The sequence below is a fragment of the Pseudorasbora parva genome, chromosome 13, assembly GCF_024679245.1.
Source record: "Pseudorasbora parva isolate DD20220531a chromosome 13, ASM2467924v1, whole genome shotgun sequence".
Classification (NCBI taxonomy): domain Eukaryota; kingdom Metazoa; phylum Chordata; class Actinopteri; order Cypriniformes; family Gobionidae; genus Pseudorasbora; species Pseudorasbora parva.
The window spans coordinates 40,800,315-40,826,415 of NC_090184.1; the positions used below are offsets into that span (position 1 = coordinate 40,800,315).

General features: G+C 37.5%; 1 protein-coding gene across 4 annotated transcripts; it reads right to left on the minus strand.

The window, feature by feature from the left end:
* Positions 1-1,638: 1,638 nt before the first annotated feature.
* Positions 1,639-24,490, minus strand: vsig8b (V-set and immunoglobulin domain containing 8b). Of its 4 annotated transcripts, XM_067412774.1 has the most exons (10): positions 24,367-24,490; positions 23,949-24,010; positions 18,873-18,992; positions 15,997-16,100; positions 13,280-13,449; positions 10,025-10,226; positions 7,564-7,713; positions 7,184-7,306; positions 4,047-4,185; positions 1,639-2,464 (listed from the first exon to the last, which is right to left on the minus strand). In XM_067412774.1, exons 4-10 carry the CDS (start codon positions 16,070-16,072, stop codon positions 2,218-2,220), a joined length of 1,107 nt encoding a protein of 368 aa, XP_067268875.1. In that variant the 5' UTR covers positions 16,073-16,100; positions 18,873-18,992; positions 23,949-24,010; positions 24,367-24,490; the 3' UTR covers positions 1,639-2,217. The 4 variants fall into 4 exon arrangements, with proteins under 4 accessions (XP_067268875.1, XP_067268876.1, XP_067268877.1 ...); XM_067412775.1 differs by lacking the exon at positions 18,873-18,992; XM_067412776.1 differs by lacking the exons at positions 18,873-18,992; positions 23,949-24,010 and having other exon boundaries at positions 24,367-24,449.
* Positions 24,491-26,101: the final 1,611 nt, after the last annotated feature.

Below are 26,101 nucleotides of genomic sequence, written 5' to 3' on the forward strand. Positions count from 1 at the left end.
TACTGGACTGTGGGTGATCTTTTTAGTGGTCTTTTTTGGTCTTAGATGTTTGGGTTTTTTATGTTTAAGACCTGCTGACACGCTGTCAGGTTTTGAACTATATGTAGCTTTACTGTTGTTTGATATGAGCCCTATGCCAGATTTAACCAGAATGTTTGGTTCGTGGGTAGCTTGACAATCATTAGTGAGCAGTACATAAAGGAGGGGGCTTAGCACACATCCTTGTGGCACACCGGCAATCAAAGTTAACAGGGACCTATGCCCCTACAAGATTTAAAATAAGTCTCTTATGTCCCCAGAGTGTGTGTGAAGTTTTAGCTTAAAATACTCAGCATTTAAGTAGCATTTTAAAATTTTAGCATTTTTGTGTGACCCTTTAAATACAAATAAGCTGGTGATCACGGCCATCTTTCAAGAGGGCGGAGCTTGGAGAGCTCATGCTCCAGCATACCTGCAACAACAAAACATGACTATCCCACACTGAAAATGTGGTGTTCAGACATATGTCCAGTCATCTGATGCATAATAAATGTGTGTTTATTAATTACTCAGATGGTGAGCATGGCGGGATACAAGGTACGACTTGCATACTTTACCTGGATCTGAAGTTTACGCACAAAGCGTTGGTATTACCCCATCTTTCAGAATCAACCTTTTTTGAAAATCCAATATTGAAAAGACCCTAGTTTGTGATGCAGTCCAGTGCAAAATGATCAGCGCAAGCGCATAAGACCCTAATAATTTTCGTTGGGACAATTAAATCTAACAATGTCCTCAGTGACTCAGATGGCAGAAACTCTGGTACACCCCAAAACACAACACTTGTAATGCCTCTTTGGTGCAGACATTGTACAAATCCAGCTGCTACACACATCAGTGTTCAAACACCTTATACAAGGGAATCTTGCACAACAGGTCCCCTTTAAAGTAAAAATGTTGGGCGGGACTTGCTTTTCACTATTGGTAATTGATTGGATGGTTGGGGTTTGCTATTGGTTGATCTCATGTCAGTGACTGGTTGCCCCGCCCTCGCGCCAAAAAAACACATCAGAGATGATGTCACTGCAAGAGAGAGAGGAGGTTATTTTGTTTAAAGTCACCATGAAATCAAAATGTATTATTATTTTTTTTACAGAATGTTGTACTGTTTATTGTAAATTATTTATTCGTTAAAAATGACTATTTTTGTCCAATTGTAAAAACATTAACCTTCTCTCCCCTTGATATGGCATCTGTTCTCTTCATGACGTGAGTCTCGGCGGAGTGTGGGACTATAAATAACTGACCAATTCCAATTCAGATCTACCTCATTTAGTTAGCAACACCGTACTTCCTACAATCCAATCAATTCGCAAAGACGAAAGTCCTGGTTCCAGTCCCAGTCCAGTCGCGTCCTAGATTTGATTTCCTCATTTCAGAAGATGTTTCACTCAGATATACATCACTAAGGGCATATGATTTAAAAAAATAAAGAAAAATCACGTGCACGGATAATTAGTCTAAAACAGTCTGAAACTAAGCAAATTAGAGTCATTGTGGCCATTATACTGTGAAATCAACTCAAATCGCACTATGACTTTAAATCTGGGAAAAACTGTAAATCAGGCACAAGACACATTCCATTGGCTGTATTTTTTAAAATTTAATTTTATTATTAGTTTGTAAATTAAATTTGTCTCTTGTAAGCCGCTCTGCTTTTTGGCTTTGTTACCCATTGTGGCACTGCTTATACCATAATATGCATTGCATTCGTTTTTAGGATAGTGGAGAACTGACAGAAAAGTAGAGGTTCATTACAATAAAATAATATTTTTTATATAGGCTAATTCATTAATCAAAATGAAAAAAAAAAAAAAACAGCCATAGTAAACATTAACCAGTTAAATGGTACTTTAAATGTTTTACTTTCAATCTTAAAAGGATGGATTTATTTAAGTTATAATACAATTAAAAGGTTTGTTAGTTTAATATATTCATAATTACCATCATCTATGTAAATACTTCATACAAAAAAAAAACAATTATACAAAAATACATAAACACAACTATACACATATATTAGAAGAGCTATCCCGAACATTAAGAGAATTCACAAATGTGAATATTCTCCTGTGCAGTATTAAAGTCCTCAAATCTTGCCACAGTCTTGCACAGTATTGCATCTTTTGAGCGGGTTAAATATTTTGAGTGCAGTGTCCCCTGGCAGGATGTCAGTGGTTATACGGGGTATCCGTACTTGCTGTCATATGGGAGCGGAGGCCTGTAAGCAGACGCAAGCATACTGGCTTCCCTTTGGACCCGGCTGCGTTCGGTGTGGGTGCTGCTGCGACCGGATCCGGCCCGTGTGACGTCGTCTTTCTGTACAGAGGTGTAATAGATCCCCGGGTGGACGTGGTAATTCCTTACAGAACGGAAGCTGGAGTTGCGGCTTCCTGAGTGACTCTCTGGAGGTGCGACATCCACCCTGAGACACGGTAGAGGAAAGGAACAATGTCACATGGTGTTAGCCACATATATATATATAATTGATATATAATTGTATATATACATTATATATATATAAATATAAATATAGTTCATAAAGCGATCGTAAAACTAATTTCTCCTATGTTACGCAGGCAATTTGAGCTTCTGCAAGTTAACAAGTGAAGTTCATCAGGTTCATCATGTTTCAGCTAAATTAAGCTAAATCTGTTCATCATATAAAGATTGAGTGTGTTCAGAAAATGTGGACTAAAGCTCTTAATCCATATGAATTAGTTTTACAATCTTTTGTAAGTGTCAAAGTGGTAGTTGCGTAGCTGTCAATGGAGTCACAGAAATCTCACAGATTTCACCAAAAAGATATTCATTTGTGTTCCGAAAATGAGTGAAAGTGTTATGGGTTTGGAACGACATGAGAGTGAGTAATTAATGAAAGAGCTTACATTTTTTTGTGAACTATCCCTACAATTATTAAATTGTACTATATAATTGTATTGTATAATAAACACTGGGTGTGGATGCGGTTGATGAATTACAAGGTACCAGTATTGCTGACTAGTCAGCCAGGTATTTACCCATGAGGTTTGTTGTGAGAAATTCTTTAACAATGCACTAAAAGAATGCAGGCGACTTCTGCTGGTGAAGGGAAACTTGTTTTGAGCTTGAAATGTGAGACTGCTTATGTCACTGTTGAGACATTGCCTTCATGCCACGTCATTATTATTATTGCTAGATGACAACATGCAATGTTCTTTTCTGAGCTCCATCCTTGGAATTATGCATTTCTACGGCAACACTATCAACACCAGGTCAGGTGGTTCAGCGATCACATGGTACAGAAATGTCTGAGTTTACAAGTTGTACAACACTTTTTACAAGTCGGAAACAGTAATATCGTCATTTCCATTCAAACGTTAAAATTATATTTGATAATTACGTTTCACAATTATTGTAGGAACAAAAACAATAGTTTTGGGCGGTGAAAATCCACTGAAATGCTTGCAAAATCCAATGAAAATAGTATTCTGTAGTACTATGACTATGCCCATGAAAACCTTCCCACTAAGTTGCTAATGTCGTTATGTAATGTGTTTATTGGTGCTTTCATACTGGCTCAAGTCAAAGGAGTCCAACTTAAAGCTACACTGACATTCTGGTCTCTGCGACTTTGCCTCCCTCACATCTGTGGAATTTCTCTTTAAAGTCAGCTTTTAAATCTATTTTCAAAGTGCATGGTATATATTTTATTGTAAACCATTCATATAAGTTTAATTAATTAATTAATTAATTTAAATTTTTTTTTTTTTTTAAATATCATAACTAGACCATTCACTGTAATTGACAGACTTCTCTCTGGTGATGTTTGCAGGACTCATTTATTCCGCTTAAACTCCGCCTCTCGTGTTTATCCACCTCCATTTTTTAAAGCAACGCCCACATCTAAAGATACAATCGACAACTGATGCATAGAACCATGTCTCCATCCTACTTGTTATTTTCTTCCTTTTTGATAATCAGTTACATCCGTAACTATTTGATAAATTCTTTTAAATATATCTCACCTGATCTCATTGGCAACCTCTTTTTCATAGCGACGCTTGTTGCAACAGCAAATCAGGAGCCAAATCAGCAAAAGGAGGAGGAGCAGCAGCAGCAAAGCACCAATCACAGCTCCCACAATCACTCCCGCTTTATTGGTTGCTAGAGAAAAAAGATTCCGATAAAGATAGACAACAGATTATGTGCAGAAATGGCTCACTCTTAACCTGAGACACACTTCATTTGAAAGCATTTTTGTGTGTGCATATTTTGTTACTTTGTAAGGACACATGCTGCATAATGGCCTTCATAAACATGCTACTGCAGTCACCCCGAGTATAATATATACGAACCTTGAACAGAAATGTGCTGCATACACAGGAGAATGACTGGATGTCTCCATTTCTCCAGTGGTTCAATAAGCATAAAGAGCAAATAACTTGCATTCAAGTATTTAGATACTTAAGCACTTAAAATAATATATTAAAAATGTCTCAAAAGTCTTAGGAACCTTTCTCTTCAACAACTTTTTAAGTCTTTTTTTTTTGTTGCACAAAATCTTTAAATCAGCTGGGGGTTTTCTGCCTTGAAAACCAGTTTTAATGTTTTTTGAAAGAAATCTCTTCTGCTCAACAAGGCTTTTTCTTACCTGATGTAATCAAAAATACAGTACAAACGGTAATATATAATATTATGAAATATTACAATTGTTTTATTTTAAATTGAAATGTATTCCTGTGATGCAAAGCTGAATTTAATGCATCAGTCTTTTCAGTGTCACATGATTCTTTAGAAATATAAATATTTTGTAACATTGTAAATGTCTTAACTGTCAAATAAAAATGTAGAAGAAGAAGAAAAGAAAAAAATGAATTTCTTCTCTCTTTAAAAAAAGCAGCAGATAGATAGAAGCAAAGAATGATTTCTGAAGGATCATGTGACACTGAAGACTGGAGTAATGATGCTGAAAATACAGCTTTGATCACAGGAATAAATTACGTTTTAAAATATTTTAAAACAGAATATATATATTTTTGATCAAATGAATGCAACCTCGGTGAGACTCAAAAACATTTTTAAAAATCCTCGGCTTCGCACAGGTTGCCAGTGTTGGGGGTAACTCGAGTTAATCAAGTAACTAACAGTTTGAGTAGCTGGTAAAGTAACACATTACTTTTAAATTTACAACAAGTTAAATGACGCAAAATATATAACGCAAGTTACTTTGTTTCCCCCATGTATTGACGGACAGCTCTCCTGTCCTCATGTTGAGAGAATCTTGAGTGCCGAGGTGTTGTGCGTGAACAGGAGGGTTATTGTAGTTCAGTCTTAATGCAAGCAGGCAAAAAAAAAATTATTTACAAAAGTTTATTTACAACTTTTGTAAATCTTGAACACAACAAAAGAGTTACGGACAGCAGCTTTAAGTGAGATTAAAGCTGCTGTCCGTAACTCTTTTTTTGTGTTCAAGATTTATAAAAGTTGTAAAAACTTTTGTAAATAATTGTACAAAAAAAATTGTATAATGGCAATGTACAACATGAATCCATTTTCCAAACCGTGGGTTTGTCTTACTCTGAATCATATAATAAGTGTTTATATTGGGACTATTTCAGAGCGGTCTGGTAGGAGCCGCTGCGGAGGAGCACAGTCCCTGCGTGACTCGCCATAGACATACACAGAGAGAAGTAGATCCGGCTGCAATGTTCTTCTGCAAGACGCATGCAGTTCTGTTTATTAACCGCTACAGCGCAAACACTTACATACTGCAGCTTTAAGAATTTCTCAAAATGATTAATATCAGTGAAATGCTAAATCAGAATTTTATGCAAACTTCCAATTATTAAATATGTTCAATATTTGTTTAATCACTTTATTGACCGGTGTACTTGCTGCTGATCAGTTAAACCAAAAAATGACTTTAGATTTTTATTTTTATAAGTAAGTGTTTAAGAACTTGCATTATATTCTTTTAATTATCATTTCAATTTTGGTGTGAAAGAGTCTTCACATTTGCCAAAAAAAATGGAAACATTTGTTTAGCAAAAACAAACAAACAAGCCGAGCTCAGGTGAGAAAAATTAACGGAAAAGTAATGTAAAGCAAGTAACTTTCCCCAACACTGGTCCTTGCAGATAGACTGGGTAACCCCAGCGATTTGATTTTGCCCTGCAGCTCAGGCTGGAAACCGTACATATTTCTATTATTATTTTTTCATATTTGTTAAAAATTTGTGGGGACCAATCAGAGATTGGCACGCTATTGGCAGGTTTAAAGGTCCCGTTCTTCACGTGTTTTCAAAGCTTTGATTATGTTTACAGTGTGCAAAATAACATGACTTCATGTTTCGTGTGTAAAAAAACAGTATTTTTCACACAATTGACTTATCTGTACAGCGCTGTTTCCTCTGTCCTAAAAACGGCCTGATGATTTCCTTGTTCTATGAAGTCCCTCCTTCAGAATTACCTAACGAGTTCTGATTGGGCCAGCGCTTCCCGTGTTGTAATTGGACAGCAGCTTAGCGCACTTTGCCCAGAAAGGTCCCGCCTCTTACCATAACGGGGAGATGCAAGCGCTGAATGCGCGCTCTTCTCCACGTGAGAGAGCAACAAGACCACGCCCCCTATTTTGCGTGTACTTGTGGGCGGAGGGTTAGTCAACAAACGGTTCTAGTGACGTCATTACATCCCTGCACTTCCTGCTGTAGTCCAAACCAGCCGTTCGCTGTAGGCTTTGAAAGGGAACTTCTGTTAAATAAAATATCTCGCTTGGCATTGAACTTTGAGCTTCATCATTTTACAGGTATTATTTATGCTCTAACAGAAAAATTACACACTAACTAAAGTTTGAAAGATGGAATCGCGAAGAACGGGACTTTTAACACAATGACTGATAGAGAAGTTGAGAATTGAGTACAAATTCATTTGAACTATGCTCATTGATCAGGCCTCTTGTGCAGTAGAAAATACAGAGCAGACTCTGTATTGGAAAGCTTGGTCTGGTGAAAGCTAGACAACCTTGCAGACTTACTCTTTTGTGAAATGTCTGTTCTTGCTTCATGCCAGATGAATGGCACTTGACATGTTGTCTAATGCACTGACATTCATGCGTCAAGTGTGTCTTAGTTGTGGAAATAGTTCCAGGATCCACCTATACTTACGGTTATGTGCTTGAAGTGCATATGTGCAGCGTTCCACGCCTACTTCGTTGCTGACCTCACAAAGGTACTTCCCAGTGTAGCTCTCGCTGTGGTTTGTGATTAGCAGCTCTCCGGTCAGGGGACCTTCAAACAAAAGAGTCATTCAGAATGTGCAGCCATTGCAAAAGGCCCGGCGGCGTTATTTACGGCAGATTACACACAGTAAAACTTGTTTGGTTGCTATGAGGCTCAAACATGTTTTTGTTTTCCTCTGCAGCAGCTGGCTTTACAACGCACAGGCCTGAATCTGCAGGTTATTCAAGCGGGACCAAATATTAAGCTTTCACTTGAAGTATTCACCGAGTAGTGTTGCACTAGAGCTGTGTGGGGTGGGGACTCACTCTGTGTTGCGGTTGGTGGCATGTTTCCACTTTCTTTCGTCCATGCATATTTTAGAGGTGATGAACCCTGGGAGGTTTTGCAGCGGAGCGAAACAGTTCCGCCCTTCTCCTCGCTACCTTCCACCCAGCATTTAGGTGGCGAAGGTCGTACTGAAAGAAACCAAGAAAAACGATCAGAATCATGGACAAAAATCACATGGCTGATGCAGAAACAAACTGATCTCTTATGAGCCTGCAACATCAGTAATAATTGCACTAAGCCTGGGCAATATAGTGTAATATAATCCATATGTCTGTCTGTCTGTCTATTGTAATGTATTTTATGTATTTTTACTATTTGTGTACCTTTTCTGAAATTACTTTTTTTGACAGTGATCAGACATTGTAGCCAATTTGATTAAAAAAAGATAATGTGTATATATACCTATATTTGAATACTTTTATTGTCACCCATTAAAGAAATTTGTGTTGGATAACTGGTAATCCTGCGCAAATATCTTTTATATAAAAGTCCTACACTTTTTCCTCATTGCATATCCTGTTTTGTGGTGGTATCGTGGACTCGCTCAAATATTAGTGTCACTGTCACTCGATGGTGAAGAAGCAAAATATTGATTTGAATTGATTTTGAGAATAAGTTTGAGATCTCAAATATGTGCCAGATGTTAAATGTATGAGCTCTGATGATGACAGTGATGAGGGTAAAAACATCTGTTCAAATCGAATACGTTTGATTTTATTCTTTTGTATTTGTTAGTAAAATATCAGGAGAGTACGGGACACCTAAAGGGACATGGTGGTGGTGGTGCGTTCCCCTGAGAAAATTTGCGTTCACTCACAAAACCTTGAGATCTCTGCGAGCGAACACAATGTTTCTCTGCGGAGCGCAAACGTTTTTGCGAGCGAACACATCGGGGTTCGGGAAAAAATCGGGAAAAAATTTTTTTTTTTCTTCCGTCTCCTCCAACATGTCAAGTCAATTCAGGTCAACTTTATTTATATAGCGCTTTTACAATGAGGATTATTTCAAAGCAGTTTCACAGTGTTAAACAGGACAATATTGCAACAAAATATGATTCAGCTGTACAGTCGTTCTGGAGAAAACAGTGATGTTATCAGCTTATTTTAATTTATCATATAGCGACAATGTTGGCAGATCAGTATTATAGTTTATAGAATGAAATAAGACGTGATGAATTGAGTTCATTTGTATATTTAGTTGAATAACTTGGATCATAATTCTAGTGTCCCCAACTGAGCAGGCCAAGCCAAAGGCGACAGTGGCAAGGAATCAAAACTCTATCAGGGCATGATGGAGAAAAATAAACCTCGGGAGAAACCAGACTCAGCCAGTTCTCCTCTGGCCTATTATCAAACAGTGTATGATTATTATTCTGGAAACCTTACAGGTCATAAATCATATTAGATCGGAATATTCAAAATTCCTGGGTATCACGCAAGATACCTCGTGCCGCAGACGGTTTAAAATGTCTCTTTAGGGGCTCCATAGGAGAGCTTTATGTTATTGCAGCAGTTAAAGATCAATCTGTGCTATAGATCCGGGTCACTAAAGACCCACATATGTAATAATGATTGGGGAAACATTTATTCATTGAAAATAAATAAATACAATTTAAAAGCACAACTATAAATGATCAAAACTAACTAGAATGTAAATGGAAAATATAAAAATAAAAACGAATTCAAAATATTAATACGAAGTAGGGATGCCACAATTCTCAATATAATACTGAACTGTTCGGTACGGCATTCACGGATCAATTCACACTTATGAATAGTGTTCTAAGAGTCTACACGCTGATATGAGCAAATATCCAATCATATGCACTAAAGTTATGGGGTGTTTAGCGACGCTTGAAATGCTGGTGTCAGAGAGTTATAATCATGGAACACTATAGTTATCCATAATCACAAAAGTTAATTATTTCCATGCGTTTTAAAGCCTTGCCGGTTAAACATTTCATAAATTGTTTTATATGCACTGTTTTATATGCACTGAGCGTGCGCACTAAAGGCCTGTCAAACACACGTGATAACTGGACTAAGTCTTACTGTTTTAATACACAGAAGGTTAACATATATAAACACAGTCGATTATGTCTAAAGTGAAAGTAAAATTGCGTGTGTCTGTTTAAGAGATGTGGGCACGTTGTGAATGCTTGTAAAGGATCACTGCACTGAGCAGAGTTTTCCCAGAAGGTGGAAAACATTGAGTCTCTAGACAGAGGAGGTGAGGGGTTGGGCTGAGGTTAGCAGAGGAAAACAGAAGGCGGGCGTGAACAAAAAGTGTCAGCCCCACCTGCCATTCCACTCATGTCATTGTGAACGTCTGGATGAACGAGGAATGCTAGGGTGAAGAGAACCGGAAAAACAGAAACCCAGCAGCTTGATAAGAGTAGCAGAGCTGGTCTGCAGAGACAGAGAATGTGCACGTCCTCACCCAGCACTACTACAGTGACTTTCCTCGAGTCGACACCGGGGGTCTTCTTCACTTTGCACTGGTATGTGGCCGTGTCCGAGACCTTGAGGGTGGAGAAGGTGACCGTAGCGTCACCACGGCTCGGGTCACCAATGAACTTGAAGCGACTCATCAGGTCTGGGTTTCCTAGCTGATACTGCTTCCCTCCAGTGTAGGATAAGATCTGTCAGACAGTCAGAGAGAGAAACCCAGCTCAGTGAGATGGTGGACAAGTGAGCCTTATCTAATATAACAGGTCTAACCACCTGCCGTCATTAAGACGGAGCCTCTAATACACCGCACACACAGATTTCTCCAAATCTCCACACACATCCCTGGAAAGCCTGAGGTTAAGCAGCTTGGACGAGAGAGAAAGGTTGGGAAAATTACAAAATCCATCAAGATGATATACGATTGATCAGGTGTAGACTGTGATCTCCATGGAGCTGAGAAAACATTCTTACATTCTTATCAAAAACACCAGATGTTACATCAAGAAAAGCAGCACAGCATGCATTATTTGCATTTTTAAAATCACCTTCATTCCTTCACTAGTTCTTTTTAAATGGTCTTGCAGTGTAACAAATGTCCCATAGTGTCTCGTAATAGCGATGTTATTTTAACCTAATTTATGTACACTGAAAACTTTTTTCTTTTCTTTACATTAACATGTAAAGGAGAAAAACCGAAATAGTATCTTCCAAAAATAAGCTTGACAGTGTACTACTGTAGTTTTTATAACTTTTATATTTATTTTCTTTTTTGTTTGAATTGTTGTTTCATTTTTATATTTTCTATTATGTTATGTCATATATATACACTGATCAGGCATAACATTATGAGCACTGACAGGTAAAGTGAATAACACTGATTATCTCTTCATCACGGCACCCATTAGTGGGCGGGATATATTAGGGAGCAAGTGAACAGTTTGTCCTCAAAGTTGATGTGGTAGAGGCAGGAAGAATGGGCAAGTGTTAGGATTTGAGGGAGATTGACAAGGGCCAAATTGTGATGGCCAGACGACTGGGTCAGAGCATCTCCAAAACTGCAGCTCTTGTGGGCTGTTCCTGGTCTGCAGTGGTCAGTATCTATCAAAAGTGCTCCAAAGAAGGAACAGTGGTGAACCAGTGACAGGCTCATGGACGGCAAAGGCTGACTGATGCACGTGGGGAGCGAAGGCTGGCCCATGTGGTCTAATCAAACAGATGAGCTGCTGGAGCTCACATTGCTGAAGAAGTTAATGCTGGTTATGATAGAAAGGTGTGTATCGCAGTTTGTTGCGTATATGTGGAACCCCTCCTGTTTGAACCACCCGCTCCATGCAGGACTTGAACCCCGGTCCGCCGCCATGAGAGTCGGAACCTCTAATAAGGAGGCTAAAGGCTACAACCTCTAGCGTCAGTCACTAGAGCATCTCTTGAGTCTTGAGGACAGATGAGTGAGGTTTACTTTCACAGTGACTACCGTTACATATGGACCAGTCACGGTTCCCACGCTGACCCCTATCCACCGCAAAAAGTACCAACAGTGGGCACATCAGAACTGGATCACGGAGCAATTGAAGATGGTCTGTTCTGATGAATCACGTTTTCTTGGGTAACGGGTGCGTGTGCTTTGCTTTCCTGGGGAACACATGGCACCAAGATGCACTATGGGAAGAAGGCAAGCCAGCAGAGGCAGTGTGATGCTTTGGGATAGATATATATTTTACATTTAAGTTTACATTCCCTAGTTTACATTTAAGGGACCTCTTATATGTCAAAAGCTCAAGGAGACATACTTTAAAATTAAATTAAAATTATATATATTAAATATAATAATATATATTAAAATTATATATTATATATATTTTTAAATTATGTCTCCTTGAGCTTTTGACATATAAGAGGTCCCTTAAATGTAAACTAGGGGTGTCCCCGACTAAGGATTTACACATTCGAATCAGAATTGTCGAATCTTTCTATGGTTGACTGATCGTCGAATCATCTTTGTGTGTGTGAATGGGTTGGGAGTTGGGAGGGGCATGACATTAGTCAGCTATTTATCTTTTTCTTTACACACTGCACACAGCAACAACATTTAATAAAGCGACCAAAACTGCCTGCCAACTGACAGACGAACTGACAATGGCTTTCTTATTTAGGTTTAAACAAAATGTAATGTGGTGAATACATTCGTAAAACATTTTCTCATAACATTTTAAAGCCGCGATCGAAATACAGAACATCACACAAATATATTAAAAAGAACATTTTGATAAATAAACCTCAAAAATAGCTGCCTATAGAGGAAAAACACTTTGAGTGCATTTACATGCAAGTTCTTAAGCCGATTGTGCCTAAAGGGGGTCGCACACCGGACGCAATCGAAGCTCAGTGCCGCGACTCAGGCATCTCGCACCGGACGCGCACATTACAAGCTCAATTTTGAATCGACTTCTGACAGAAGAGCTGCACGATGAGTGTATCTTGTAGCACAGGGTGAAATAAGTATCTACACTGACGATTTGAAGGAAATATAATATAAATTTAATATAAAACCTTGAAATGGCGCTCTGTGGCGCGTCAGGATTTTAAACAACTCCCTGAGTCGCCATGGACAGGCGCTGAATGCTGCCGCCGGTGTGTGTACACTCATTGAAAACAATGTGCTCGACTTTTAAAGGTGCGGCGCTGGGCTTCACTTTGTCGAAGCTCAGCGCCGTGTCACGTCTTTAAAATATTGAGCACCCCCATATTGCCAAAATGGAATGATCCTCGTTTCATAACAACCATGAAGATTCGACTGTGAGATCGGTGGTCGAATCAGGCTCCGTTTGCAACAAAAAAATGGAAACCTTTTTTGGGCTGTTTATCTACATGACAACATCGTTTTGGTTGCCTGAAAACGCAGTCTTTTGAAACGGGATTCAAAATGCATGTTTTTGAAAAAGATAGATTAGTATTATCTCTGTGTAATGTACAAAAACACAAATTTGTGAAAACAGGGAGGTCATGTGCATGCGTATTACATGTTCAGTCTACAGGCCCGTAGTGTTTTATTATAAAGTGACAGCAGAATACAGCGTTTGAGTCGTTTTGCTTTGACAATGGTGTCGCTGACATTTTTTTGTGTGTGTTTTCTTAGTTTTTTTGTGTGCAAAATACTTTATAAAGTGAACCTCAACATATAAGATAAAAATATCTATGTCATGACCACTTTAATATCCATTTTGTATTCTCATTGTCCTCTCACCATCTCATCTTTCTGGGTCATGTCTTGACTGACGACTGTCCACTCAATGTCCAGGTCTCCGACATCTGTGGCATCCATCGTATACGTGCAGCCCAAAGTTAAGCTCTCCCCCTGAGCTTTCTTGACTGTCTGTGGTCCTGTGGACGTCACCTGCATAGCCCACGTAAGAGCTAAAGGTTGAGAGAGAGAGAGAGAGAGAGAGAGAGAGAGAGAGAGAGAGAGAGAGAGAGAGAGAGAGAGAGAGAGAGAGAGAGAGAGAGAGAGAGAGAGAGAGAATATATGATTCAAGAATAATCATTCACAATATCATTCAATATCAATATCATTCACAGAATAATAGGTGAATGACCATTCATTTTACAAACACCTGTTTTATCCAACTTGTGATATTTCATTGACTTTAGTTTTGCTTGGTTCTCAAATAGTTTGCTTAAAGTCGTGTGCTATCTTTACTACTCAAGAATATATGGTTTGTTGCATTTTATTATTTGCATAATTTATTCAATCAGAACAGACCTAGTTGCTGACCGAATAGCCCTTTTGATATGTGCTCATGTGTTAACGTGCATAGTTGTGACATCATAACTGTGATGATTTCTGGACCATTTTTGCAGCTTAATTTCCAATGACTGGTCTGAGGAAGGAGTGACGACACCATTCATTTTAAAAGAGCACAAGCAATCCTGCTTTCCATGATGTGCACTTTAAAAATTGGTCAAGAGGAGGATTTTCTATAATGAACCCTGATCGCTAATAGTGCCATTTATTAGCACATTCTGCCTGTGCTAGAAAATCTGCTAGGTGCCATTTCCATGCTTCAATCTCGTGGGTTGGAACTGAGTGTTGGTTGTGAGGAGGATGATACAGACTGTTGCAAATTGGACTGTACAGCATCACTCCACTGATGCCGACTCCATCCATCGGCTCTTTAAAATGCTAAAAGTGCACTTGAACGGTGCTTCTGGATATTTGGCCGGTAATAACTTTCTTCTCCCATGTGATGAATTACCCAAGCCATACATCACTAGAAAATGTTTTCCACAGATGGCATAGCATTACATTAACTGCACCAAGCAGAATATTTCAATAAAAACTGTACATTCAAGATTGCTGAAGCTCAAACGTGCTGCGTAACATGAGAATGAACCTCATTGGTTCTTGCAGAAGCTCAAACGTGCTGCGTAACACGAGAATGAACCTCATTGGTTCTCGCTGAAGCTCAAACGTGCTGCGTAACACGAGAATGAACCTCATTGGTTCTTGCTGAAGCTCAAACGTGCTGCGTAACACGAGAATGAACCTCATTGGTTCTTGCTGAAGCTCAAACGTGCTGCGTAACACGAGAATGAACCTCATTGGTTCTCGCTGAAGCTCAAACGTGCTGCGTAACACGAGAATGAACCTCATTGGTTCTCGCTGAAGCTCAAACGTGCTGCGTAACACAAGAATGAACCTCATTGGTTCTTGCTGAAGCTCAAACGTGCTGCGTAACACGAGAATGAACCTCATTGGTTCTCGCTGAAGCTCAAACGTGCTGCGTAACACGAGAATGAACCTCATTGGTTCTTGCTGAAGCTCAAACGTGCTGCGTAACACGAGAATGAACCTCATTGGTTCTTGCTGAAGCTCAAACGTGCTGCGTAACACGAAAATGAACCTCATTGGTTCTCGCTGAAGCTCAAACGTGCTGCGTAACATGAGAATGAACCTCATTGGTTCTTGCAGAAGCTCAAACGTGCTGCGTAACACAAGAATGAACCTCATTGGTTCTTGCTGAAGCTCAAACGTGCTGCGTAACACGAAAATGAACCTCATTGGTTCTCGCTGAAGCTCAAACGTGCTGCTTAACATGAGAATGAATGAGTTGATGAATGTTTATGTGAATAAAAGCCTGAATTCAATCTGTTCATCATATAAAGTCTGTTCGGACTACACCGCTCACTTGATATGGATTAGTTTTATCTCTTTATAAACTTTTTGAAGAGACAAATTGGTAGTTGCGTAGCTGTGGAGGGACAGAATTATCTCAGATTTCATCAGAAAGTTCTTCATTTGTGTTCCGAAGATGAGTGAAAGTCTTACGGGTTTGGAACAACATGAGGGTGAGAATTTTCCTTTTAGGGTGAACTGACCCTTTAAAGCTTCGACAAAGGCCGCTGCTGTCAAAATCACAGTAATGTTACCAATCAACAGGCAGACTATGACACTGAACCGTCAGACGACTATGACACTGCTGTTAGCATGCACTTTCACACAAAACGCAGGGAGTGTCTGTGATTTACGGATCGCCTCTCCTCTCCGCTGGAATAAACAGTCCAAGCATGAATGTGTTGAGCAACACCGCTGGTAAGACCCCTGTGATACCATTGACATATGGTCAAAAATCATGCATTTCATGCACTATAATTTAAATGCACTTACTGTATTACGATTCATGCTCACACATAATGAACAATATTGTTTTGTGCACGCTACATCTCGTACTTTTGAGTAGAAACTCAGCACCAGTAACATTCAGAGCTTGAATTTGCATAAAGCGGAGTGGGAGGCCAGCGCATTGAACTTCTTAATATGCAGGGTTAATTTATGCATACCATGGTCACACTGCCGTCGAAACTCGATACAGCCCACACAAAGTGAAGAGAAAAGTGACCTTTAATGCAGAAAACCCTCAAAGAGACCCTTAAATAAACGAATAGAACAAGCATTTCACACACCTGCATGATTTAGACTCGCTGCAATGATGTATAATGCAGCCAGCGGTAAGGGGAAGTTGATCCAAAACTTGCTCATAGCCAAACGTCAACTTCTAACCGAAAACCTGAAAAAAAGATAACACAGACTTGTCATTGTCCCTCACTGACTGGACACCTCATTTGCAAGTGTGAGTCATATGATTCCGATAAGAGTCTCCGTTATGGCAAATTCAAATGTCATTTTAGTGCAACTCGAATGAGAAAGTCTCAAGTTTCGATTCAGAGGTGTAAAACAAATCATTAATCACTCTGAAGTAGTAAAGAAGAAATGCCAAGAAATATGGCACAGAAAAATGAAGTCAGTAACCACAGATGGACTTACAAGTACAATATTTAAAATATATACTGATTTCAATATATATCAGATATATTTTTAAAGGCCAATACTAATACTGAATAATATATTTAATGTATTTTTATAGTGTAAATAAATAAATAGTAATAATAATAATAATAATATTATTGTACACTGTAAAAAATTATTTAGAAAAAAAGTTACCTGTTTGCCTTAAAATTTTGAGTTCATTGAAATTAAAATTTTGAGTTAATACAATGAACATTTTTTGAGATTCGACAACCTTTATTAAAATATTATTAAAAGATTTTGTAAGCATATTGGGTAATTATGTGTGTGTTATTTCTGATGACGCAGTGAAACATGCCAAATTGTGCTATTTTCATGATTTATCACATTTTTTATGTGGTTTAGATACAAAAATATTTTGAGTTTCTATTTATTAAACTAATTTCCTTCATTGTATCAACTCAAATTTTTAATTTCAATAAACTCAAAATTTTAAGGCAACCAGGTTACTTACTTTTTTAAGTTAAACCAACAAAAACCACCACAAATTTTTTTTACAGTGTATATATATTAAATTATTATATATACATATAATAAAAAAAAATTAAAAATAAAAATAAAATAATTTTATATAAAATACAATTTGAATAACAGTAATCATATTTAAATAAATTCATAAAAAAAACGTTTAATGCATTATGCAGATTTTTATGTAAAATGTATTAACACAATATTTACTAAATTCAAACAAACATTTCAATACAGAAATTGTGCACTAACAGATGGCAAACGTGATTGGATATTTTTGATGGTGGTTTTGAATCCAGATATCTCAAACACAGTTTGATTTACCAGCCTGACTGACATTTTCGCCTATCACTATTGTCATTTACTGTAAGTCACTCTAGAGATTGGCAAATAAGGCGTTTAGTACAGTGTGACTCAAACATTATAATGTATGAAACACCAGTTTAATAAAAAAAGGAATGAGTTGTTAAGATCTCAAAGCACTGAAATTGTGATTTGTATCAGTGTGTCTATAAATCATTTAAGGAACAAGTGTAGCTGCCAATAAAACACAGTAATTAAAACTTTGAGGAAGAGAGTTCTTTCACATTGAATACAGTTTAATACAGTACACAATGAAATCAGACAGCTTTTGATTCAGTGAGCCTTCTTTGAGCACTTGCTTATTGACTGTCTGCAATAATCATTTCAGCGTCACAAGAAATTAAATAAGCCAGAAAACTAGTTAATGGAGTTCAGAGCAGGCAATGATCTCATTTCTCAGCTCTTTTAAAGAGCAAAGTCCGACTTTACAACCAACTTCACAACAAGCTTCTTTAGTTCATATAAAGCGTATGTAAACACAATAAGACATTTCTGTGAAAAATGTTACCTCTCAATAGAGCAACCGATATCAAAAATAATCCAACAAACACGGCAGTTCTATCAGTTGTTTTCTCTGCTGTTTCCTCAACTCACACTCTCACCTGAAGCAGGTAAACAGGTGTTTCCTCTTAAGCTCCGCCCCCTCACAGCATTACACCAATCACAGAGAATCACAAACTCAGTGAAACCCGTGCTGACCCGCCTATTTAGACCTGGCATGTTTGCTTTGTGATTCATGGCCTCTGTGCAGGCAGTCCAGCTTTCATTCCCTTTGGGTTATCTACTGTGAAGTGTGTTCAAAGAATCACAGCAAGTAAGTGGATTCAATCAGCCATTTTGAATCAAAGCGTCCTTGAGAGGACTCTAAATAGTGTCCACAGAAAAGCAGTGCTTCCCATTTGGATATTGAAAATAATGCTAAATACAAAAAAATACAATATAGCTACCTATAGTCATCTGTATTTAAATCAACATTTAAGAGAGCGGATTCCAGCGTTTGTGTCGTGTTGAAGTTAAAAAGGTCCTGCGTCCATCACGCGTGTTATTTTGGTGAAAATACCCCTGTTGTTTAGAAACATGTTGGAAAATATGACTAATACTTTTTCAGTTTTAGTGCTTGTTCTCTGTGATAGGTTGACACATCACACTTGTTGTTTATGGATTTGGTTTACTTACTCAGTCTGGCTATGTGAGTCATTTTGCATTTTGTTTATCCTGTGCAATTCACTGTAATATTAATGCATTTCGTGTTTGATTTAATGATAACTCTCTTTACATTTAATAAACATCGGCACTGTGTTGGCACCATCCTAATACAAAGAGCAAATATAAATGAGAACCACTGCACTGAAGTGTCTTATGTTGAATATTGCATGACAAATGTGATCTGCAAAAAGATATTTTTATGCACCTGTATTTTATATTTTATATTAAGCCCAAAAGGCCAATATGCCAGTTAAAGTAATGTTTATTTTGGAAATGCAACTTTAGGCTGATGTAAAAATGTAAATACTGCGCTGTTGTTTCGCTGGGGAATCGGCTTGTTTGCCGTCACTGCTCAGATTCTAATTATCACTACAAAACATGTACAATACACGGAGAATCAATCTTTGCTGTCACTGTAGGCGATGGATGTGCGTACACAGACTCAGATGAAGTCTTCTGCCACTCAAGAGCTCTTTTGATCATCAATGCCTCCTCAAACTCCCACAGCTACACGTGGAACTGCTGATATGATCACCCTGGCAACACCACCGAGCCTCTGAGGACAAACACATGAGGTGAGCGTGAATGTGTGTGCACAATCCAGAACTGAGGAAGCGGGTCTCATTCATGAGTAGGAATTTCAGTTGAATCTTTAAATTATTCCCACAGAAATTTAACTCCTTGTAACCATTCCCTACCCCCCACAAGATGTGGAATTAGATTTAGAATTTGACTAGGGCTGGGATACATGAATTGCACATTTAGTATTTCGTAAGACGGGGCTTCGTAACGCATATATGAGCCAGACTGGGGAGGGTGGTTGCACCGTAAGAACTCATTTGTTCAGTTAACTTAATTCAATTGTACAAACTCGTTGCCTTAATTCTATTAAGTTGTTCTTACTTAAACCATTTGAGTTTTGTCAACTTAATTCTGTCTGTGATCTGAGGAAGTGTACTCCCAGAATGGCCCCGCGTTAAAAACACTTTGCCTGCCCGGCCGCTTGTTTGATGGTACTCAAACCAGTCAAGTAAAGTTTACTTGGGTTTTCTATAAGTAACACAGGCATAAAATGCAAATAGTTCAGATTACTAAATTGTTTTAAGAAAGTTCAACAAATTATTGTACATTAAGTAAAGCTTACTAAAAAGTCTTAGTAAGAACAGCTATTGGATTTTACAGAGGGGTACAGCAGCGGGCGGAAGTGAGGCAAACTCTCACGATAAAAAAAAATAAAAAATACATTTGCTACTTACCAGATTGTGTTTTATTCACACCTACACCCACACCCTTAAAAATAAAGGTGCCAGGAAGAATGGAAAATGGGTTTTCACAGTGAACGTTTTTCACGTTTTGTGAAAGGTTCTTTAAAGAACATTTTTTTCCCTAATCATTTTAAAATCTAAAGAATGGAAAGGTTCTTTTGATATTAAAGGTTCTTCATGGAACCATACACCCTGCCAAAGAAGAACCTTTATTTTTAATAATGCAAATACATGAATTAAATGACGAGATATTGGTGTGATCATCACTTCTAGTCTTTACCACTGGGAAGAGAGAGCCAGATATGTGCTGTAATGATGTAAAAATGTTTTTTGAACAATCAAGCATGAATGCATTTCTAGTATACCCCAAAAACAAAATCAAGACTTCGCTGCAGTTCACTTAACTGCCAATTTCTGAATTCTACATGTATTCCCTTTAAAAATGAAATGATTAATATAGTAATATAAAGCATTTAGCCTTCAGATTTTAATGGTGTACATGACCAGAGTTCTGTTATTGAGTTCATTTCTAACACAAAAGCAATGTTCTCGTCATCTTGATTTTTTTCCTCGTAGGCTTTGCTTCAAGGCTGACAGGCGCTACACAGCTAATCGTTGAGATAGCGGCTACTGATAATTGGTGCCGATTAGGAAATAAAGAACATTTCAATGTTGTTTTCCCCGAAGACCTTGAGATATGAGCTTTAAGAATCCTTATCTCTTCTTCCTAAGTGGAAATAAAGCATTTTGTTGTGGTTTTATAATGAAACAGTTCATCCAGTGAACTCCAGTCCATTAGTGAGAAAACACTGACACAAGATTAAAAGAGGATGCGACCGCACTTCACTGTTTTCTATATGCTGTGATGCTTTGGGAATAACTCCGTGCTTTGGTTTCGTTGTGTTCACGACTTGATCTAACGTCTGACCTTAAAGAACATCCACACGTAGCAGTCTCTTTTCTCTAAAACTTAAAACACTAGTATTTTCAATCATCTCTGATTCAGACTCAATGGTGACAGGAAATCTCAGAAAATCATTAGTTCATGAGTCATCTCGAGACGCTTGACACAGTTTGACTCCAAAATATATTTTCATATAAACAACATATGGAGTATTTCCAGAAGCATACATTCCACCAATTTAACTCATAGATATTTCATAGCTTTTAATAAATTAATTTTCTAAAAAGAAGGCATTAATTAGTGATGTCAATATTTATTTTATTATCTGAAATGATTTGTTTTAAATATTTTGTAGAGCTCTATGCTGAAATTGTGTTTTTTTTTTAAGAAGAGCTAATAACATTATTTGGAAGGTTTGCAGAATACATTTTCATTGACAGTGGTGTTGGGATTTATACCAACACTATACTTTATAGCAACCAATGAGGCTTGGCAAGTGAATAGAAAAAATATACCATTAATAAATAATGCGTTTTATATTATTATTTTCAATAGAACTTATTTGTTCTTGTGACAATATGCTTATTTTTTGTATGTTGCAGTTTGTTGCATAAAGTGTAGGGTAATGTTTTTTGCAGCATCGTATATGAAATGAGACAATCTCTGCACTTGCCATAAAAAAAAAAAAAAAAAAAACATAAACACATAATTTTTATTCTGCCTCTTTTTGTTTTAGTTGCTTAATGTGAGAAACACTGAATGTAATGCCACACAAGACGACAGAAGAAAGAAATGATGTCCTAGATAAACTTGGGGGAAGATCCATGGGTCATGCAGATTAAACATTTAAATGTGATTAATAATGTTCTGTGTTGCACTTACCAACAAACTGGTATTTACTGTTCAAAGCAGTTTTTGCCTGCATTTAGTACTTGATAAGTGTTCATTTTGGACCTGCTGACACCTACTGGTGTGGATGTAGTGTCATGCAAAAATATATTTTGTCAGCAATGCATTCTCAGGCATATTTGTTTTCAACTAAAAACTGATTTATTTATTTTTGTGTTTTGGCCATTCATTTAACCAACAACTGTTTTGGTGGCCTGAAAGTGCAAACTTTTGAAAAAGGGATTCAAAATGATTTCATTCTTTTTTTTTAACCAATACCATTATCGTCAATTTGTGAATTGGTGAAATCATAATTATTATGTGTTTAGTCTATAGGCAAGTGGTGTTTCTTTACAAAGTTACTGCCAACTACTGGGCTGGCATGCAATGGCGTAGATTTGGTTCGAATATTGGGGGGTTGAACGTTGGTGTGCTGCGTATTTTTTTAAAATATATATAAAAAAATATATATTTTATATATATATATATATATCTTTTTATGTGTATTGTTATTGGATAATTTATCTCTCTCGCTCTCTCTCTCTATTATATTATATTATATTGGCTTATATATATTAGGGGTGTAACGATACGCGTATTCGTATTGAACCGTTCGGTACGAGGCTTTCGGTTCGGTACGCGGTACGCATTATGTACCGAACGGTTCTTGGACTAATTAATTAGATTTGGAAAATAAAAAAAGTGTGTGAAATATAATAATATGCGTTCAACAAGGTAGCCCAATAACCAAAACGACATAACGGGCAATGCCCCTGACACCGCCGAAGTGAAAGAAAAAAAAAAACACCAAATATGTTTTAGGCTGCTCAGTCAGGTTCTCGCTTACTCAGTAGGCTACGCGCTGAATGCTCGCGGCAAAATGGCTATTGCGTTTAACAAACCAGAAATAGAAGATCCTCCAATAACCAACAGGTCTGGTGTTTGGGAGAACTTTGGATTCTTGGTAAGCTATGATGGTGTTGGCAAGATTGATGGATTAAAAAACAACGCTATGTCGCATTTGCTGATGGTACAGCAGCGGTAATAATTCATGTCATGTCAATCAAAGCCGACAACAAGACGATCTTGTTGTCTTTACGCCGACAAGACGATTAAAAGGAGAATCAGCCACAAAATATCCCACAAACTATCCCCGCAGCATTTAGACAGACATTTCCAACTTATTCAAATGGCAAAAGACATCACCGCGGCGAGTGGTCCATTTATAGCCGCGGATATGAGACCTAACGCCCGTTTCACACATACTCCGTCTGCAGAGCGTGTGCGGTGCGTATTTTTTCCCGTACCCATGTTAACGGATGACAGCTTTCAAACTGCACGCGGGTGCTGTCCGTCAGTCTGTTCCAGGAGCGTTGCGTCTGCAGCAGTGCACGGATCGTTTTCGTACCGAGTCTATTTTTTGCTGCGCTGCGTTGCTGCATTAAAGTGATAGAACATTGTTCGCATTAAAATAAACATGTACTGACGCGAAAATCTAGTAATTTCACCACAGATGCATCTCATTTAAAATATACTCTTGTTTCAAAGTCAACACATGGCTTTTTTTTTTCTCAAGTAAAGCAACAAAACGACACCTTACCTGGCATTTAGGTTAAAAAAGTGCCCATAATTGAGAGCACTCGTACTTTTTTGGAGGTGAAAAGCAAAGTTCTTTTTGACCTGCAGGATTTCTTTTAAAAGGGTGTAAAAACGAAAGAAAAGACGAGAGTCGGCTGTTTTTGAATAGCTGTAAGTTTCTAATTTAAAATGTTTGTGATTTAAGGCTATAACCTATGTTTAAATGTTTTGCCACTTGTGTGAGCTAAATCTAAAGTATAAATATGAATAAATGAATTTAATAAAATGTTGTTTAAATGTAGTAGGCTACGTAACCTGACTTCTATTAAAGAGTAAACAAAGAAAATTGGAATTCTGACGAGGCATGTTCAGTAAAAACTTTTGGATTTTAAATAAAAAAATAATGAATAAATGCTGTGTTTGTGATATGCAACAGCGGATCAGTTGCGGACTGCAAACGCAGCATATGTAAAGCACTACAGGGTGTGGGGCTCCTGCAACGCACACGCAACGCAACACGCACCGTACACGCTAATGTAAAGAGCTAATGTCTGATTCCTGTAACTACATAGAAGATGGGTAAAATCATACAACAACAAAAAATCATACTTTGTTAGTTTTAATAAAATAATAATAAAAAAAGGTAATTTCTGCCAATTTTTTCTTTTTGCTGTATCTAAAACATACCGAACCGTACCGAACCGAACCGTGACACCAGTGTATCGTATCGAACCGAATCGTGAATTTTGTGAACCGTTACACCCCTAATATATATATATATATATATATATATATATATATATATATATATATATATATATATATATATATATATATATATATAGCCTAACTTTACAAATCTGCTGTTTTTCTTTACCTTATCACCTGCTCCTCTCCCTCTGCTGACTTTTCTACCCTGCTGGTATATTTACCTAGAATCTGTTATAAAAAAAATCGTAATCATATGAAAATTGTGTATAAGCACTCATAAAATCACTCATTAAGTATTGAAACCGCCAGTAGGCGGCAGCGATTCACTGTTTAAATGAGTGAGCCACTAAAATCGTTCATTCATCCAATTCGTTCAAAAGTCAGATTGATTTAGGAAGAAAACAAACACCGATGTGAATACTTTTGTCAGTGATAATTGCAAACACTATTGAAAAATGAACTAGAAAAGCAGACAGCTGTTTTGGTAACTTTTACTGATAGTTATAGCTAAATACATCGAAATGGATGAGCTAGCTAAATATATGATGTCATGTGTACTTAGATATTACACAATATTCTCATACCTCATTCTCAGTAGGCTACAAGCTTAATTTTTTTGCATCCCTCTCTGACCAGCAATTATAGTCCGCTGTGCAGCGCTTCTCTTCATTTTTGGCGCTAACCCGTGGCTCTCCCATTCAAACGCCACTCGCGTTGTTTTGGTGAAGGTGCGACTCTGGTTGGGTGTTACCAATCGGTTCAATGGAGGGGGAGTATTTTTGTCTGGTTTATTATGACAGTCATATTTGATTATGAACAAGATTTTTGTGACAAAATAAATTAATTCTACATATTTTTCGTTTAATCTACTGTGATTTTCATGTTGAAATATTGGGGGGGTTGTAACTGATGGACTTGAATATTGGGGGGGGGGGGGGTTACCTCCCCCCATCCCCCCCATAATCTACGCCCCTGCTGGCATGAATAATAATAATAATAATACAGTGTTTTAGCCGTTTGTGTGGATGTGTGAATGGGTATTCGTTTTAAAAAAGTTTTTTTGTTGTTGTTGTCTGTATTGTGCTTTCTCAAAACTTTGGCTAATGTTCTGGAATGGTTCTCGGTTGGCTAACATTCTTGCAGAAAAAAAGTATTGGAATGTTCTTGATTCTTTTTGGCTGCCAGCGTTGCAAGGTGTGCAATTATTTTTTCATAAAACAGCTAAAGTAGATCCAGGCAGGACTTGACCACATTATATAACTTTATTTCAGTTGTTTCAAAGGTCTTACAGCTACAATAGTAAAAGAACCAAAACCCAGAAAGACATGACCAAGCAAATATATATATATATATATATATATATATATATATATATATATATATATATATATATATATATATATATATATATATATATATATATATATATATATATATATAATATATAACAACAAATATAGGATAAAAATGACAAACTATTTGCGTCACAATTTACATTCTATTACATTTACAGAAATACTGCTACACAACATTTCTCCGTTGTGAGGTAGCAACATCACTCTTCTTTAAGCAGCTACCCTACAGCTTCACTATAACAATGGTTCAAGCTTAGCTTTAAAATGACGTTTTGGAAGTTCATTTTGAGGACAAAAAAAAAAAAAAAAACTGACAAAATTGTCAATGCGGCCATGACACGAAGCAGGTGTGCAAGCTGCTACATGAATTTGCAGGATATACTCCACAACCTAATCGTACATTAAAAGAGCTGTTTCTAGGCCACTGATATGAGTCTTGATCATTTTTTCAACAGTATTAGTCACTTCCTCAGAAGTAAAACATGGATAAAACCATATGATACACCTTTAAATTGGCTACGGCCTCCCATCTGAGTGTGATTCCGTCAGCGTGAAAGTGTCTGAAGTTGAGTTATTGCGGTCACATAAGGTAAAACACATGGGGGAACGCCGCGCTTGTCATCCCATGACTGCTTTCACTCAAATGCTAATGGAGTCTTTAGAAAACGAGGCCGAGGTTATGTTCCTCATTGTGCTATTGAATGCAAATTTTGGATTGGACTGCCGCCACCTGTTGGCTCCCCTGATTGATTTCACGGAGTGCTGTGCTTTTGTTTATTTGCACCTTTGGTACTGAAGCGGAGAAGGTTGCTCGGTGGTTTTCTTCTGAAATTCTCCAGCTGGTTAGAAGGCCACTCTTCTGAATAATGAAATCTTGAATTGGACTTTTAAAATGAGAAATATGAAACAAAGGCTCTGGCAAAGGCACAGTCACCTTAACAGGCGTGCTTTGCCATTACTGTGC